The 19813-nt window shown below is 37.4% G+C and overlaps 1 protein-coding gene across 8 annotated transcripts in view; it reads right to left on the reverse strand.

Moving 5' to 3' along the window:
* Positions 1-214: 214 nt before the first annotated feature.
* LOC113076052 (protein ECT2-like) overlaps positions 215-19813 on the reverse strand; it is a 30579-nt gene continuing 10980 nt past the window's right edge. For 5 of the 8 annotated variants that reach the window (XM_026248704.1, XM_026248705.1, XM_026248703.1 and 2 more), the window contains 14 exons: positions 19580-19704; positions 18104-18223; positions 17970-18038; positions 17745-17855; positions 17434-17530; positions 17140-17221; positions 16938-17016; positions 15757-15876; positions 9112-9250; positions 6753-6907; positions 6021-6128; positions 5762-5902; positions 4245-4543; positions 215-1090 (listed from right to left, as the gene is read on the reverse strand). In XM_026248704.1, the coding sequence (XP_026104489.1) occupies positions 4256-4543; positions 5762-5902; positions 6021-6128; positions 6753-6907; positions 9112-9250; positions 15757-15876; positions 16938-17016; positions 17140-17221; positions 17434-17530; positions 17745-17855; positions 17970-18038; positions 18104-18223; positions 19580-19704 (1634 nt within the window). In that variant the 3' untranslated portion in view covers positions 215-1090; positions 4245-4255. The remainder of the gene's footprint in view (positions 1091-4244; positions 4544-5761; positions 5903-6020; positions 6129-6752; positions 6908-9111; positions 9251-15756; positions 15877-16937; positions 17017-17139; positions 17222-17433; positions 17531-17744; positions 17856-17969; positions 18039-18103; positions 18224-19579; positions 19705-19813) is intronic. The other 3 variants (XM_026248707.1, XM_026248709.1, XM_026248710.1) reach the window with 1 other exon arrangement.

The following is a 19813-nucleotide window of genomic DNA, read 5'->3' on the forward strand; positions in this document are numbered from 1 at the left end:
CAGAAAAAAATGGTGAAAATGAGCTTGGGTGTCACATGTAACGAAATGTGCCGATTAAAAAAATAGTCCTTGAGACTTAGTGGAATGTATAGTTTGGGCTTTAGTTTCTTGTACAAGATAGGAAAAAATGTTTTGCAGTGTTACATTCTCACCTGAGATCCATTTCAGACAGATTCCTCATACAAATAGCTGTTTTCAAGCAGACGAGAACACGAAGGCTTTATGCTTCCTTTATTGATCAAGAATAAATGAAGTCACCTTTAAAAGTTGTCAAACCAATAACATTAAAACCACCCACTCCAAACAAATCTGCAGTAGGCAAAGACATTATACGAATCCCTTTTACAGACAATCGTGAAACATGAATACATTTGTGACATAAGTGCAGTGACTACAAAACGGTACAAGCAACAGAGACGAACTATTATTAGTAGACAATCATCACAAAGAGGAAAAATACAATATTTACACATAAATATAGACAGAAGGAAAGATTTACATATAGAAGTGATTCTGGAGAATAAATATGGCAGGCTTACCGCAATAACTCTCTTTAGACTTGTAGAAACCAATACCCTAAATCAACAATAAAAATCACTTCTAAAAGTATGCAAAAACATAAGGCCGCTTGTTTAAACCAGACCTTACTGTGGCAGCTTTTTGCATTTCCATTTAAATGCAACAGCTAGATGTGTATAGCTTTATAAAAGCTGAAAACTAGATTAGTTTAGATTAGGGCCTACCTTGTAAAACATTAAGAAATACTTTCAGTGGTTAATAACTGTGTGAAAACTCTACCCATCTAATAAACATCAGAACATGTCAGTCAGAAATGTCTCTTTTATGTTAATTAAATTGGACATCGACATCAACACAAGCCATCCTTCATTTGGTGGGTTCTGGACCTGTAAATTAAACCCAGATGGGGGGATTGGGCTGTAGGCGTCAGCCGGACGTGGTACCGTAGTGTGGAAATTAATTGCAACACTGGATGCAAAGTTCAGTACAGGTGAGTTGTGGACCGGCTGAAGGTATGATATTTCCTCTCAAAGGCAGAGGACAGGTTGATCATGGATGGCGAATGAACAGCCTGGAAAAAGAAATTGTAATATAGCGATGAAAAGAGAGTTTTAGGGTTATTCCAGGTTATTTCTATTCCAGTCTGTAATTAGTTTAAGACTCAAGAGTGCTGAATTGTAAATTGTGGATGTGTTAACCTTTGGTGCATTTTCATACCCAGAAGACCTTGTTAAAGATTCAATGCAGAGACGAAGTGTTGGTTAAAGCTGTAATGCACTTAGGAATAATATTTTTTACAAACTATTCATACTGCAGTCTAGAAGTTGGCGGTGTGAGCTTAATTTTATTTTATTTTATTAATCATGGTGAGTGATTTTATAACATAATTATACCATGATATAATTAAAATAGTTGTTACATTAAATACCCAAATGCTAATGCCTATATTCTTTATTCCAGCAAAAATAAAATAAAAAATGTAATCAATTTTTTAAAGCTTGGATGCAATTTTAAATGCTTATAAGAAATTAAAAACAATGTCACATTATGTAACATGAATTAAAAAACAACTAATAACAGTAAAACTAAAATTATAAAAACTGATCAATCCAACCCTAAATTCTGATTATTTGAGCGCAACAAGGTTTTGTAAAAGCAACCAAGAGTTGAACAAGATGAACTGAATTTATTGAATTTGCACATGAACTGAACATTTCTACCAATCACATGGAATTTATGTTACTTTATTTTTTAATTATCTTCTAGAGCAAAACATACTTTAAAGTGAATAAATTACAAAATATGTAATAAAACTAAAGTTAGTGTCATTTATATTGCTATGCAATGTTTTGCAATATGTTGGCAATAAACAGTTCTCACAAAAACATGGGGCAAATTTTTCAAAAAAAAAAAATTAACCTATGAATACATTAACCAGTGATTATACATGCATATATAACCTGTCAACCTTTCGGAATAATTAATTTTATATATTTTTAGATGTACATTTTTTTTAATATAATTTGCATAAACATTCTACATTGTAAGCACATTAATATCCATTACTTTTTTTACATTTCCAACCACAGTTTACTATGATGTGCCATTTACATCTAGTCTTCATTATCAAAATCTTTTTCCAACCAACATTTTATCAGTAAATTTGTTAAAGAGAATATATTTAGTGTCTACATAACTACAGCTCATCTTCATGGGTTTAGGGGTAGGAACTAATCAATAAACAGCGTTGAGATTTTCTGTCTTTTGACCAAAAGCCAGTGTTGGGCCTTTATTTCAATGCAAGCGTTCTCGCAGAACCCTGAGGTTTCACAGGTTTTTGTGATAGTTTATTCAAAAGGGGCGAGTAGAGGCGAGGAGAGAAATCCATGTTAATGATATTGACTTTACAAGCTCGCTGTGGTAACAATGCACACGGTTGACCCTTGTTAAGCGTTCACCATTCAGAACCGAAAGCGTTACCCGAAGGAGTGTTAACCTCCATGCAGAGAATAATACTGTATTCTTCCCTTTTAAACAAAGATGTGAGGGTGAAAAGGTTGTTTACAAAACCAATTTCTTTTGTTTTACCTTTACTCACAGATGTAACAAGCACCAGGCTGCTTTCAAACATGCACACCAATAATCCTATTACTTAGCATTGCTTAATAAGAGTTAAGGTGGCCTTGCACTGCCATTGGAGGCCTCGAGATCAATAAAAGGCGGCCAATTGCAATGAGGAGGAAAAAAGCAGTATGATGAATTGCCTCGAGTGTGCTAAACGAAACATTAAAACAAGACGAAACACAGGCTCCATAATACAGATGATAGTTAATGGGATCAAATTAGAAATAGGAGCCAATTTACGGCTGTCACGCCCATAGATCATGCCAGTACCACAGTAAAAATATGAGATTTATGAAGAAAAGAAAAATAAATTCACATCATACGTCACAGTAACAATTTTGTCTTTATATAAGAGCCATCATTATACTGAGAACTATAGAAAAAGCATCACAGATCTCATATTTCACCCAACATAAATGATCTGATGTCAGTGTTAAAGGGATGCTTCACCAAAAATAAGAATAATTGTGTCAGTCATATTATGTCACATTTTTTTGTTAAAGCAAATTGAAAAATATAGTTTTTATGCAATGGAAATCTGTTTTTTATCAGAATAAGTAGGATGACATTGGCCTTTTTTTTTTTTTTTTTTTTTTTTTACACCTGTAAAGCATGAATTATCTTTTTTTTTTTTATATAGATCGAAAAAAGACAAATTTTGAATGGAAAGTAGTATGATAAAAAATACTTCATTTGAACTGGACGGTTTCATAATTACTTATGCTACAGTTAAAATGAAGTAATATAATAGTTCTGAGCAAGAAACAGACAAAAAGTTAAGCCATCTTTACATTTTTTCCTCTGCTGTCCGAATGCCAGAGTTGATGTTAACTAAAACTATTAGAAATTGATTTAATTCATTTAAACAAAGCTGAAATTTAATTCTTTAATGAAAAGTAAAAAAAATTTCAGTTATCAATTCTCATTATTAACTACTTGCTTATTAGTATGACCATATTCTACATCCTTAATCCCACCCAATATCTAAACAACTACCTTAATTATTAATATGCAGCAAATTAAGAGTTTATCGCTTCAAAGGTCATAGTTAATGGTATGTTAATATAAGTTAAAATACTTAAAATTAAAATAAAAAATAGCTAAATCGAAACTATTAAAAAGAAAACCACACAGATCAAAATGTAAACTAAAAACTTATTCATAATAATAATAATAAAATGTATAATTTTACACAAACAATTGTAAAATAAAGCACATTCAGTCACAGCGTAGAAAGTGCGAATATGCAAAATTTCAATGAGATTATAGCGGTGTATATATTGGGTGAGGATAGATGGTCAATTTCATTTCAGTTACTATTATGGAGCTTTATTTGTCACTTGATGGATCCCCATTCACATTGGGAAAAATAGTGTATTAATAGTACACTTTTTCAACTTCCTTAAAGTCATTCTTAGAGGGTGAGTAAATGACTTTCTTTTCATTTTTAAGTGAATTCTCCCTTTCGAACCAGTCCTCAGATTATCTATAAATGAGTGCCACCATAGCCCATCCGTGCGGTAGTGAATTAGTGTCAACACCATCCCCAGATGTGAGTTAGTAAGTCACAGTTAGTCAAGAGACAGAACTGCTGTGCTCACATTTAAGAGTCCTACAGGAGGGTCTCCTGCCGCGGGGACCCAGGGAACCTGCGCTGCGGCTCGGGGGGCGCCAGCAGCTCTCGGCACAGAGCTACGGGCTGGGCCGCTGGGAGGGACAGGATGGATGGTCTGAGCTGGGTTTTGGGAGCCGCGGGTTCATCAGCCCTCTCTGGACTGCACGGAGTGCGGACACACACCGGGACCCTGGGCCGCGGGGCATGGTCCAGAGAGTTCGACCGCTGAACCACTGCGCTTTTAATAGAGCCCGTCAGACTGAACGTAGAGGCAGAACGAGACATCTACACTCACACGGAGGGAAGAGAAAAAGAGAGAGCGCATTAACCTCATCTTGCACCGCCTCTACCTCCCACGCCCTCAGAATCATTCACTTTAAAATTGAAAGAGGAAGTGACAAATTTGAGCGTGATCTCAGGATTTTTCAAATATTTAGAAGTGCATGAATCACCTTAAAGAGAAAGGTAAAATATCCTTTTTTAAACAGAGCACAGAGCACAAGACCCCTGATGCTGCAGGAAAGAAAAGCATGAGTTTAGGACCAAGGCAAACTGCGAGTCCTCTGAGAGGGAAATGCAAGCCAGCTGATTTTGCAAGTAATACTCCAAAAGGTAGAAAATAAGATTAAATGTGCATTTTGACTGTATGAGAGATCGGAATTCATGCAAATGCCGGTTTAGACCAAGTGTGATGTGAGTGAATGACAGAAGTACATATTTAAACAATTTGTGAGACAAAATTATTCTTTACAATTCAATGAATACAGTCATCGTTCTATGGGGCGGGTGGGGGTATAAAAGATGGATCATTGTAGTTTAATATTTTGTGGCTAACACCAAAAGTTACATTTTCCACAAAAAAAAAAAGGTTTTCAGTGGAAACAATGCACTCCCTTTGGACCTAAATGTTCATACTCTTACTGTTTTTACTGTATTTTTAAATCAATTAAATGCAGCCTTGGTTAAAATCAAAAAGTAAATGTTACTTATCCCAAACTTTTGAATGGTATTACACCATTTCTTTCAGTTATCAATACCAGTCACATTTCAATACCATTTGTTATTATGTACCAGTTCATGTTTTCTAAATTTTCCACATTACTTATTTTTTATTCATATTTAATTGTATACATAATAAATTAAATTAAAATCAAACAGCGCTATATATATATATATATATAAGACCAAAATAGCAATACTGTATTTTACTAAAAACATTAAATATAAAAAGATGGTGTCCAATCACAGCCATGCTGCTATTCAGAACAGCACTCTTGCTCATGTAACACTTCTATAAAAAGTTGATTGAAAATGGCCACTCTGCTCCACGCCAGCAGAAATACACACACCAAAAAAAGAGAAATTAAAACCTCACCCTCATGTCACTTGTAAAGCTGTCAAACTCAGACTTCTTCAGTTTATTCAAAGAGTGTACTGCACCCTGAAGGAGCACACAGACACATCCCGTATCATTGTGTGGTGAAAATGTGTGTGTAGACTCACAGCCAGTGTGGAGCTGCTGGACATTCGGCCCATGTGATCGCCATCTGGGCCAGGACTCTTGTCATCTGGGGTCCCATTGGCTAAAAAGGCCCTCTGGAGAACACGCTTGGGGGTTTTAGTGAAAGAAAATGCTCTTGTGACCTAAAACACAAATGTACAGAATTTGCCTGCGTTTTCTACTTTATGATGTCATTTTCAAAAAAGTGTCCTGAACGTTGACATCAAGACCAAATCAATACTTTCAAGTTCCTCTCTCTACCTTCTTTGATGTTTTTTTGAAGGCCCTGGACGCTCGGCTGAGCGTGCTGTCCATGTCCTTTGTGTTCACTTGGACGGAGTCAGGATCGGCGCTCTGAATGAGATCTTCCTGTTTAAAACAAGGGGAAATTAAATAAATACACAGCGATACTTCTGGCCTGTCAAAATGCACAGAGAAGCGTCACTGTTCAGGCTTCCAAACAGCTGGGGCTTCTTGATATTCACAGGAGCAGAGAGCGAGTGCAGCTACATTTCACGCCGGTGACGTGTGGGTAGGTTGCCACCTTATGGCCGCTGGATAAACCGCAGGTCAGGCCGAAATGCATTTAGCCACAGGGTTTGGTCTGGATGTTTGATTATAAAGGGAAATACATGCATCTGTCTGCCAGCACCAATTACATGTGCTGTTTCAGAAGGCCTGGGCGGGAACTGCGGTTCTGCAGCATGAAGATAAAGATGTCTACCTCTTAAGTGTAAAGTTCAAGTACAATTCCACTCTTAATTACATTAATCTGCCTCCCAGTTTAACCACACAGGAGCATCTAATAGGATTAGCAAACACCAAAAGGCCCACACGAACCTCTTAATTTATAGCCACAATAAAAAGAAAGCAGAGCTAATGAAATAAATAATTGAGTTCTGTTCCAGACCTGAGGGGGATGATCTGAGGAGGAAGTGGCTATGTTTTTATGTGTGTGTGTGTGTGTGTGTGTGTGTGTGTGTGTCCGCTCACCGCATCAGCTCGGCAAATCGTGTTGGCCACTTGACGACAGAGAGTTTTGAGCCAGGCAGATTTGAGCGTGTCTTCGGCCATCAGCTGGAAACTGAACAACAGGTTCTCCTGTTCTGTAGGAGGACGTACCACCAGGGCAAAAGCGTTCTGACACTCTGAAAGAGAGAGAGATAAACATGTGAGGTGTGAGGTCAGGGATGTGACCTGAAACTAAGGCCTAAATCTAAGTCCAAAGGCAAAAAATAAAAATAAACTGGTGGAGTTTGTAATATACAGTCAACTGGCCACTCATAAAATTATGCTCTACATGACCTTACCGTTTCAAATCCATGTTTTGTTATCGTCCTCTCATGGATTATTTTCTGATAATGACCAGCTGGCTATACATTAACACTTACATTTGGTTTGTGCAGAAACGGTAATAAATTAAATGAAATGTCTACGTAAAGAATATAAAACAAACATAAAAATGCCTATTTATGCTTAAACTTTTTTGAAAAAAAAAAAAAAGTTTAAAATGTTATGTAATACCATCCACCAATCCTATATGAAGTAAAACTGTATTAATATTTACTTATACAGATGTTGATTGGTTCAACATTCACGGGTTGTCTTGAATGTGTCGTGTTTCCAAGGGAAACAATATTCAATAGGAAACAATGTAGGGCAGGAGTTCGTTCCATCCACATTTGATCATATTTAAGTGCACTACAGGGAAATTAGTTGATTTGAAACATGAAATGGGTTCCAGTGCAAGGAGCTGCACAGATCTGAATCAGAGATAAATTTCCAGGCTTCAGAATGTGATCTTCATCAATAATGTGCTATTATAGCTTGAAAAATTATTGCCTTCCTGTGTCTTTAGCTCATCAAAATCCAGTAAAGCAGGTCTGAGTGCTATATTAAATATGCACAATGATTCTGCGGACAATATAAAATCATTCTGTGAATATTGCTAGCTAAGATATTATGGGCTTTTACGTGGCCATTGAATTTAGAAGACTAAGGAATCAGATTGGTTTTGTGATTCTTTCATTATCTTATTTGGCGTGAAAGTGGAAAGCCAGACGATTTAATAGCATATCAGCTCAAGACAATAACAAAAACCCTGCTGGACCTGTAAGTTTCATTCATTTCTGTGAATCGATTTCAAAGAGTCAAATCAAAAGTCTTGTTCAATGATATGTTTCCATTTTCATTCAAAATTCATTTCGTATGCTTTAATAAAACTACATAAAGGTAAATATTGCAGTTTATAATTATAGATTGCAACATGACGTGTAAAAATGTAATGCGATTTTTAAGACTTGTCATTTTTAAGCTGTTTAAACAAAAATACAATTCCTAAACTAGACTGAAAAGGCTTGAAAATTAAATAAAAATAAATAAATAAAAAAGTAGCTCTTCAATTTACAGTAAAAAGCTGTATTTTTCATTAACAGATATAATTTTGAAATAAAAACCTACTGAAATAATCCGTTTTGTGCCTTTATAATTACTGACAGCTACCAAAACGCAGATGGAAATGAGAAAACCACATGAAGAATCAGAGCTATGATAATATTATTAGTGCACAGGGTGCACAAGTGTCATGCATAACAATTCACAACACCATAATTATAACACACAATGCTAAAATCATGTAATAAATATTAATTTTAACAACAGATGTAACAAATGCACAAAACGGACTAAAAAAAGAAATTGGGTTATTTCAATGAAAAACCATCCAATGCTTTTTCAAAGGAATTCTGGTAATGCCAATTAAATTTTTGTTCCCCCACTGTAAATAATAAAATGACTTCTTATGTTTCAATTATAAATATTGTAAATGTTACAATATTTCATTAAATTATTGTTGCCGCTCCCAAATATGGTAAGGAGCATAACATTTCCGTCACACGCTTGAGGTATTCAGCCAATCACAACACATTGGATAGCTGGCCAATCAGAGCTCACCGCACTTTTCAGAACGATGATCTTCTTAAATAATTTCAGAAAGGCAGGGCAGAGAGGAGCAACAATAGTATACTGTATGTGGAAAATAATGTGTTTTTATAACCTTACACCATGTAAGCACATTGCAGTTCACAAAAAATACAAAATGTTATTTTAAGCGTCGTCATATGACCTCTTTAACCAATTAACAGGTTTTTACAATGGCATTTTTACAGTCTTTTACCTTTAAAATAGTGTTAGAACTTACTTACTGCATATCCTGGCCAGCTCTACAGTGAAGTGACACACTTTATACATAAACAGACTTCACCTCCCTCTCCAGGGTACTAATTCAGAACACAAAACTAAAATATGCACGAGTGCACTTGGTGGGATGCAGTGAGCCATGTGGTCCACTCACCTTCTGTGTCTTGGATGTCAAGGACTCTTCTGATCTGGGACAGAGGCATCAAGGCTATGTGTTTGAGATGGGCGGGCGGCCGTGTCTGACCCAGCGGACTCCGGAACGTGGTTATCACCTTGTGTCTCTTCCTTGCGATCTGTATATGAAGCCGAAGAAGGAAAAAGCACACACACATTAAACACTTAATACATGTAGCTTTCTTCATAATGCAGGAACGTAAAATGTTCTCTCCTGTACTCTGGTGGAGCAGAGGGGAGACCTTCAGGTGCTTTAGTGGAGCCAAAATATGTAATGCATATTGGGGTGACATATGCATGCAGAGGATTTCCTAAAATGAATAATTGATCACTCGGAGTCTTCTCTTCTCCCTTTTCTCATTACCAGGCCAGAACCAGCATTGGGCAAAGACGACCACAGCCACGTGCCGGCACATTCTAGCAACCTCCAAAGTGCTTAAACGCATCCCCTCTCTAATTGGGGAACAGGCCAGAGAGTTGAGTCAGCAAGCACAGATTGCACACCCATAAATTATTCACTTCTTTTTCCTTCAACGGTACCACTTGCCTATTAACTGAACAAACAATTGTTGAGGTTGCCGAAAATTTGGAGAAGACGACAAAAGCAAAATTTAAAAAAAAGAGATGTCCACTCAGGTCTATGACAAAGGGTAAAAAAATAAATAAAACACACCAAAACTTTGAAATCTAATTTAAATACATTAGCTAGTTTCTCAGACAGGAAATATTAAAAAATGTTCATAGATTTTCCAAAGTCATAACATTTTCCTGACATGTTGCATACTCGCAAACATTATAAAGTATTTTACAAATATTAATAATTTAATCATTAATTTTTTTGGGGTTATACTTGGTGCAGACCTGCCAACATCGGAAATTAGTTCTGAGTACCATCAGTGTGGTGAGCGTGGCAGGCGGGTGGTGGTTTGGTGGGGTGGAGTGGGGGTAAACAATTTACTGTTTTTTATGATATATATATATCATACTGTATAGGGCTGAACTATATATCGTTATCGTATCTATATCTAGATGTGAACTTTCAAGATATTTATATCGAAAAAAGCAACGATATAGACGATATAGATTTCCCCTCTCCGCGCTCGCCCTGCATACAACTCTGGCAGTCACAACAAACATCAGTTTTACGAGTCCCCTTGAATGCACCGCTAAAGCCAGTGCGCCCACACTACCAGTGGGAACTATATTGTGAGAGGGGGGCGGCATTTCCATGGTGACGCGTCATTGCGAATTATAATGGAAAGGATTATTATTACCTCTTCCATAGACATCAGTGTGTATTTAACAAACTCTAAATGTATTGTTTTTTAGTACTTATGTGAATTTATTTGTTTGAAAACTAAAATAAACAGTATGTGGTTGAAAACACTGAAAAGTTGTGATATATGACAGCTCTGAGTAGGGCTGTCACTTTTAGTTCGAAAATCGATTGCACAATCGATCGGACAAACCAAAAAAAGTTTTCCAAAATGAAAATAGGGAATCAATTTTAACCAAATATGTACACTATTAATTTAAAATAATTAAACAATAAAAAAAAAATAGATGTAACAAAACTCACAAACAAGCAGAAAAAGAAAAGGAAATCCGAAAGTGCAGAATGCCTTCCGAGAGCTAGACAGAAAATACCAGCAATTTTAAGCTCCTGTAAGACCCAATGACGTCGAAAGCGACCTCTTCGTCTGGCGCGAATGATTTCAATGTTAGTCAATGTAAAGACACGTTTACGCACGTCTGGAGGTCTCGCGGCGCAGTAGACGAGTTATGAAAAGGACAATTGCAAGCTGAGAGCAACCGGCTTTTGTGGTGGAAATTGGCAGTAATACCCCCACCTTGCGCAGCTGAGTGTCCCTGGGACATCAGTGCGGTCGGAGCGCATATTCTCGACATACAGTGAATAAAAAATGCTCTGCTCTGGACCCCGAAAATGTTGACTTGTTTTCCTGTCCAATAAATTTTTAATGGCCTTATTTTGCACCTTTTTGAGCATTACAATATGCCTGCCTAGTGTCGGTTACGTTCAATAAAAAACACACATTCTCAAGTCCATTTAAAGTTTCATTTTTTTAACAGTTTTTTTTAAATGGATTGAATCCTTGTTAAAAATAATCTTGGAGATTTTTGAATTGCCTAAATCATAAATGCAGCCTGGTTGAAGCCTGCAGTGATGTTTTTCTTTTGTTATGGCAGCCGTCCCCTCTGCATATGTATTTCTTCGAGAATGTTGCACTCATGACAATGAATAAGAAATATTGCTGACTTGTGCATTTCCAGCGCTCTCTTTACGTTCGTCTGTTATTTGACGTTGAAAAAGGAAACTTTTTTTTTTTTTTGACATGGAAAATCGATTTTACAATTGATTCAATGAACACTTATGTCATAAAAATCGAAAACGATTTTTTTCACAAAAGTGACCGCACTAGCTCTGAGCGCGCCTGTCTTTGGCCGTCCCCCCAGCCCCCCCTGTTCCAACGTCTATGCACACTGTACAGAGACAGCGGATAAATTAGAAAGAAAGAAATAAGTGTGTGAGATAATGCGCCCGGTGGCAGTGCAGAATCTGACTTGGTGCCAAAACATAAATCATCTTCCATAATTTGGAAGTGTTTTGGATTCAGAAAAGACGATGTAAACCAGAGTGACATGTTGTGCAGGTCGTGCTTAGCAAAAGAACACGTAGTCATATCGTATCGATATCTGGCATGAAAATCGAGATATGAAATTTTGTCCATATCGTTCAGCCCTACTACACTATATATCTTGGTATTTTGTATTTGGAGTAAACAAAGTGAATGCAAGCATGTAGGCATACAGTATATTATGTGCAAAATCAAATTACTTTGTAACACTGAAAATATATATATTTTTTGTTTTTATATTGCAAAGCAGAAGTTAAAAGTTACTAAACTAAAAATTAAAGTAATAAAAAGCACAGACTAATTGACTAAAAAACGCCATTTTGATTACCCCATTACATATCATACAAATACACTTACTTGTAGGGTTAAAATTCTACTTATGTCACATTTATTGTCCGACTACAAATATTTCAGAAAGAATATTTATATAGTATATATATATAGTAGTCAGAGTTACTGCGCTCCCATTTCATTGAGCTGTCTTTTTGGCGCTCTCGTTCTAAATGAAGTCTGTGTAGTTTAGCTGAGAAACACTAAAGCAAGAACTCATGCACTTCTGACAGCAAAATGGAAATATTTCCATGGCTTTTTTAACATTTACACATGGAGAAAATACCTGTAAAATGCAAGTTACACATTAAGGAAAACCGCACATCTCAAACACATTAAACAGTGTGCTCTGTCAGTCTTACATGGTGTTTGGGTTTTATTTATTTTTTTTATAGAAAATACTTTACGTTGGAAGAATAGGCAAAATATTAAAAAGGTGCAGGACTAAAACAAAAAACGTAACATAACCTAGATCATTTTAAATAGCCAAAAAGTATTTTAATGAAGGAAAACATGATTATCACTGGTGGGGTGTATTCAAATAGCTGTCAATTAATTAATTTTTTTTATTAAAATGTAAACTGAAATGACTGGAAAGATCCAGATACATAAACAAAAATAAATGCTAAATGTCAATTAATAGCTCCAAAAAACCAACTGTGCATAGCTCCAAAGTGCAGTCAATCTGATACTTGACATTCACTTAAATGAAATCAATTTAATCATTTATTCAAATGCAATGTGGGTGTAATAATAACAATATGGAGAAACTCTAGCTAGCTCATAAGGCTCATAATACCTCATAACGCTTTCATTAATCTAACACCATAAACAAGACCAGAAATCAAGATTAATGTCTTTCATATAGCGGCACTGCTTTGGGGAACCTGATGGAGCATTTGCATTATGAAGAAGTGATGGGTGGAGGGCAGAGATGTATATTAACGAAGTAGAACTACTTCACTACTGTACTTAAGTACTAAAAGGCGGTATCTGTACTTTACTAGAGTATTATTTTTTTCTCCTACTTCCACTTTTACTTCGGTACATATTTTAGCTGAGTTTAATACTTTTACTCCGATATTTTTTTTATGTGCTGCATCGTTACTCGTTACAATTATAATAATGTTACGAATCATTCCATTACAAACCACTGCCAGAACTGTAGATGGCAGGTTTGATGAAAGCTGGCACATCATTGAGCGAATCAAGCGAGACTGCGCGTGCTGACTGAACTGCTGTGAAGAGAGAAATGGACACCTAGCCGAGCCAGATAATGACTCGTTCACGAGTCAAGAACCGGTTGCATCGGTTTTCGGATGACCAGTAACGTTAGTTCTTTCTGACAGTTCGATTCAATAAACCAGTTGAAGAAAACAGTTCACCGATTCTTTTGCGCTCGATGCAATGGCGTCATTGGCGTTGACTGCACATGGGCTCATAACATTAACACAGAATCAGTTCAGAATCAATCACCAAAAGAATCAGTTCGGTTCCAGACGCTCTGTGTGTCTGTTTGCTTCACGCTAAATCACACATGCGCAGTATCATCAGCTCCTCGGTTCACGAATCGGACGCGTTTGACAGAAACTGTTCTTGACTCACGAACGAGTCATTATCTGGGTCGGCTCGTTGTTCATCTTCAGTTCTCTCTTCACATCAGTTCAGTCAGTGTACTGTTTGAGTCAATGAATTACTCCGGGATATTGGTTTGTTTTAACTCAGAGGGAGTGTCAGACACATTAAACAAGTTAACAGCTTAATTCATCTGTGGATTAATGCGTATTGGAGACGCGAACTGTTTAAAACGATTCAGTTCGATTTGGTGGACTGTTTCAAAAAGATCCGGTTAAATCGAATGATTCGTTCGCGAACCCGATATCACAAACTGCTTTGTTTTTAACTGTCTTACAACAGACACGGAAAAGAAGACAATGCTGAATAAAGTCGTAGTTTTTGCTATTTTTGGAGCAAAATGTATTTTCGATGCTTCAAAAAATTCTAAATGACCCTCTGATGTCTTAAAGGGGGGGGTGAAATGCTATTTCATGCATACTGAGTTTTTTACAGTTAAAGAGTTGGATTCCCATGCTAAATATGGACAAAGTTTAAAAAATTAAGTTGTATGATTGAAGGAGTATTTCTGTTCCAAAAATACTACTTCCGGGTTGTCACAAGTTTCGTAAAGTTTTTTTCGAGTATGGCTCTGTGTGACGTTAGATGGAGCGGAATTTCCGTATATGGGTCCTGAGGGCGCGTCTGCCGGAAGAGCGCGCGCTCTTAGAGAAGAAGAAGAGCGCGCGCTCCCGTATAGCACAGCACTGAGAGCACAACAGACTTCACTGATCAAAGCAAGAGCGTCGCGAAATCTCACAAAAGGAGTGTGTTTTTGGTTGCCAGGGCAAGACAACCCTGCACAGATTACCAAAAGAGAAACAGCATTAAGGGACCAGTGGATGGAGTTTATTTTTACAGAGCATCAACGGAGTTGTGCAAGTGTTTGTGTTTGTTCCCCTGCATTTCGAAGATGCAAAACAAACAAGGCCCAGTTTGACGACGGATTTCCACATCGTTTATTTCTTAAGGATAATGCAGTCCCAACGAAAAAGGGTCACAATCGTGTGTTGGAACCGCAGGCGGTGAGTAAAACTGCTTCAAATATCTCTGTGTTGTTAACTTAGCTATCGGCGCGTAAGCACATCAAGTAAACAACATGCGATGTTGTCATCAAACTGCACTTTCCACATGTACAGCTTAAAAAAAAAAAACGACAAAGTGGAACTTAATCATTTTCCAAATCCGCTAAGCAAATATATATACAGTTTCAGTACATACCACATAGAGCCGCTGTTGTTGCTGCTGCTCTTGTTAAATTTCAGCCTCTGGATCATAAATATACGCTGAATCTGACTGTTAGCCATGGTTTGTTTTTGGTTGGTTTTGTCCTCAAGCTTCCAAATGCTATCAGCGCAAAAGCCTACTGGCGCTCGTGATTCTTTAGCTCCGCCCACACGTCACGCCTACAGACGCTCGTGTTTTTCCGGAAAAAATCGGTACAGACTATCTTTCTCTTATGAATATAATAAAACTAAAGAATTTTTGGAGTTATGAAGGATGCAGTACTACTCTATAGATACTCAAGATTAACAGGATATTGAGTGAAAACGAGCATTTCACCCTCCCTTTAAGGGTTTGAAACAACATGAGGGTAAGTTATTAATGACATCATTTTGCAAATTGGGATAACTAACCCTAGTCACCGTTTTTTTGTTTACAAGAAGTTACAGTCAAAGGAATTGTGATTGTCCTTTAGGTTAATCATTTGAAATAGTAAAAACAATATATGTTCAAACTTTTGACTACTTTCTTTAATAGCTACATAACACAATACTTCTACTTTTACTTTCAGTACTTGAGTAGTAAATTTTAAAATAGACTACTTGCAATACTTAAGTACAAAAAATGTTGAATACTTTAGTACTTCTACTTAAGTGTGGTGCTTAAAGAGCACTTCTACTTCTACTCAAGTCACTTTTTTGATAGAGCACTTGTACTTTTACTCAAGTATGGTTCTCTAGTACTTTATACATCTCTGGTGGAGGGTTATGGTGCTGTGACCAAGAAAGACTGAGCTTTACCTCCAAACAGTCGTTGAACAGAAAGAGTGTGACATGTTCTCCCCGATCGCAGGGTTTGTCTCCCAGAGCAATGGTTTCCACCCTGTGAACCAGACTCCGGTGTGACGACAACAGATTGGCCTGCAGGCGCACACAAACATACAAAAATAAATAAATAAATAAGTTTCCATCCTGCAAAACATTTGCAAGCTTTTCAGCAAATGAATTAATTATAAGTGACTGGTGTGCAGAAGTTTGTTCTACCAAACACTACGGCCGATAAACACATTGCATTTCCTGTCCCTGAGCCTGCAGGTTCCTCAGAGTGCTGTTCCTGGATCAGACTCCGTTGTGTCCATGCAGCTTCAGTTCCCATGAGCTACAAAAGCCAAACTGATCCAGGAAAAGCACTCCCAACTGCATGCTCTTATTGGTTTGGCAGCCCCGTCTCTAGACGCAGCTGTTCTCTGACAGGAGACAACATGAGCTGACTCACTCGGATCCATTTAGTATTGAGAGAAAGTTTCAGACAGCACGTCTGCATCTCTCATTGCAGAGAAAAGAGGAACTGCAGCCAACGATACAGTGTCACACTTTACCATTTACTGTGAAAAAGCCACATTTGTAGCATTTAGACAAGGTTTCTAGCAGCAAAAACCGTCAAGTTAGTTTTATATGACTATTTAAAACCCGTCTGTTTCTGCTACTGTAGCTTTCAAATTTGAAATATACCTTTAAACAGACTTTGATCTCTCTCCTATGATTGGTTTCAAAATTTTGAATAATAAATGGGTATCAGGGTGAAAATGGACCGTGATGCGTTATGGTTCTGACTATGATGATTTGTGAATGACCCGTTTTCATGGTCGGGCTGGACTGGCGAGGGAGATTTGCTTGGTGAATGTTGAAGCATGCTTACATCATACTATTTAAAAAGGGCACGAAAAATTCCATTGGTCATAATATAGTCACTTCAGATCTTTTGGTTGAGGCGTAGAAATGATGTGAGGTTATTTGAGAGCTGTGACGACTTTCAGAACCTAACGTCTTTTATTGCAATTTGTTGGCTCAAAGACTTGGAAGATTGCACTGCTTGTGTAAAGGCAAGTAAATGACAGAACTGGGTGAAGGATTTCTTTGAACTCGACTGAGATGTGTGTAAATGCAAGACATTTCTAGAGAAGTGAAGACTAATTACTCACAGGGCAGCCGTCCACCTCATAAACAACATCAAAAATCTGCTTCTGTCCCTCGGTCTTCCTTTTATCTTCATTTATGTGGCTGTGAGAATTAAAAGAGAGCGGAACTTAAAGAAATCTTTGTATTAACGTCAGTTTTAGCACTATTTCAGCTAAAGCGGAAAATACATTTTCGGCCGAATCTTTTATTTTAAGGAAAACTTACGTCATCACTTCTTTGAGAGACTCGATGGCCTTTTCCAGGGTCACTTTATCAGGGTTGTCATCTGATGTGTGTTTCTTTATATCTATAAAGAACAAAATTCACTGTAATCGGGTTCTTTCATCAGCATACAGAGGTGAAGCATAACAAACCTTTTTTTAACGTAATGGGAAAACATTCATTTTTAAAACCGAATCGAACAAACTCCAAAGTATCTCTTTTCAACTACTGAAATCATCTGGATTCAGACAGATTTACTGAATTAGAAACAGCTCCAAGCTGTTTTATGTGAATTACCATTCAACAGGAGGGCAACACTCGGCAGTCTCTGCACAGGACGAATCAAAAGCTCAACAAGAGTCTGACGGCCACACTCAGGTTTAGACTGATTAATCTGGTTAACAAAATGAAAAAAAAAGATGTGAATAAACGGCATTCACAAAAAAATGCCCATACAAACCCACTCAAATACAGAGCAGAGACTTTTTCGTTTACGGTTAGCTCAAAAAAAAAGGTCAAGCTTCCATTAATTTGGCTATTTCTGGCCAATATATCAGTGTCTATATAAAACTGAAGCCTTTATGCACACTAAAAGGAGAAGATGGTACCTTGAGGAACGCATGAAACCTCGGCTTCTGTCTCTCGCATCTGACTATAGTCTCTTTGCTCATCTCAAAGAAGTTGACAAACGGCGGGTAGGCCTTCACCAGCTCTCTAGACTGAAAGAGAATTTGAAAAAATAAAGAGCGATCACAAAAGCTGCCGCTCAGTCTCTGACGGCGCTGCGAGCTTCACGCCGGAGGAGGTCGAGTTCAAAGCGTCATCACACTCACATATTTCAGGATAATGTCTCCTACGCTTCTCTCTTCAGACCAGTTCATCACCAACTCCTCGAGATCCGCCTGTCGAAGCACATTCATCAGCCAACGCTGCCTTTACTCAGCGTTTCGGAAAGATTATTGCCTACCTTTATTCTCATGTGCACTTCGTAGATGTCTGGAATACTGCCGAAGATGGTCTTGATCTCTTCCTGAGCTAGAATGGGGCCGCCCACCTGCCCCTCTTTATCCAGGGGGTATTTGAAGAGCTGGGGGGTGATGAACAAAGGAAATTAGATCACTAAGCAAGAATGGAGCCAGAGACTCTGTCCAGTGGTGCAGGACTCGACAGCAGAGGTCTGCATTCCTGCGGGATCACTAAAGGACCTGATTAGATTTGTTGCGGCGCAGAATTAAACCTCTGATTTGTAGGCATGGGAGGATGCTACTTCCAAGAGATATCAGCCAAAGCAGACAGTTTGATAGTAGAGTGGAATGGTAGTTTTTAGTATTTTTATGGAATGGTAGTTTTTAAGCATTATATCACCTTTAGAAACTACCCACAAAAGCTGGGACTGGTACGATTTTTTTTATGTTTTTGAAAGAGGTCTCTTATGTTCACCAAGACTGCATTTATTTGATCAAAAATAATCAAAACCGTAATATTGTGATTTTTTTATATGATCTATTTAAATTTATATATACACTTAAAAATGCCATTTATTCCTGGGATGAAAAAAGTTTAATTTATCCAATCAAAGCAGACATTTGTCCAATATTTAGTATGATGCAGCCTTAAAATTATTCTAATATGATTCTAATTATCCCTTATGAAACTGTAACAATGTTTATTTGAATTTTGTGTGTGTGTATGTATATATATATATATATATATATATATATATATATATATATATATATATATATATATACATACATACACACACACACAGTGGGTCCTCTGCCGAAGAAATTAAGGGTCTGTCATTTTTATTGTAGGTTTATTTTAACGTATAAAGACAGAATACCATCCAGAAATTTATTTGCATTTCAGTGATTAAAAAGTATTTGATCCCCTACCAACCAGTTAGAATTCTGGCTCCCACACACTGGTTATGTGACCATCTAGAACACATTAGTCTTGCCACTATTTATTTATTTAATTTTTTTTTTAAGTTTAATAATCTAAACTGTTGAGAACATTCAAAATGCAAACAAAGTACAGTTCTGCAGGAGTGGAAACTGGGAAAGTCAGTCTCGTACAGACCTCTATTTGACAGCTACTCCATAAACTTAATGAAGATCCAGTGGACCACAATGGAAAGGTCAGGCTATTCAGTATTGCCTGATGATCTGACTGTTCAGTGAAATTTGCTGGGCTCTGATTGCGGGCATATGATGTGGCATTTACTATGCAAGCAGACACAGAAGTATGCGTGTGCGTTCGCATGAGCTCCAAATGTAGGGGTACAAAGCAAAGCTCAAATGTCCATGGCACTGGTGTCCAAATCTAATTCATTTTCCCCCCTACTGGTCAGAGGCACTGGTTCAGTTTGATAAGGCCAGAAGGAGAAAGAGAACACGTAAGACACACACACACACACACACACACACAGAACACAAACCTGCAGGACCGTGGCCAGGATATCAACGTAGTTGCTTTCTGTTTGGTAGAGCTCCTTGGAGACCTGCCAGCGCGCTGACTGTTTAGGAAGGGCGGGAGTTGAGCTTTTGGGAAGTTTGGCATTCTCTGAAACGCATAAGCAGAGATGAGCAGCTGTAAATCACACACTGTTACTTCTTATCCTCAGATAGGTTTCATCCCTTTTCTCAAAAAATCTGCTCGAAAATCTGATAGA

This window comes from Carassius auratus, unplaced genomic scaffold (genome assembly GCF_003368295.1).
Source record: "Carassius auratus strain Wakin unplaced genomic scaffold, ASM336829v1 scaf_tig00018464, whole genome shotgun sequence".
NCBI classification, from domain to species: Eukaryota; Metazoa; Chordata; class Actinopteri; order Cypriniformes; family Cyprinidae; genus Carassius; species Carassius auratus.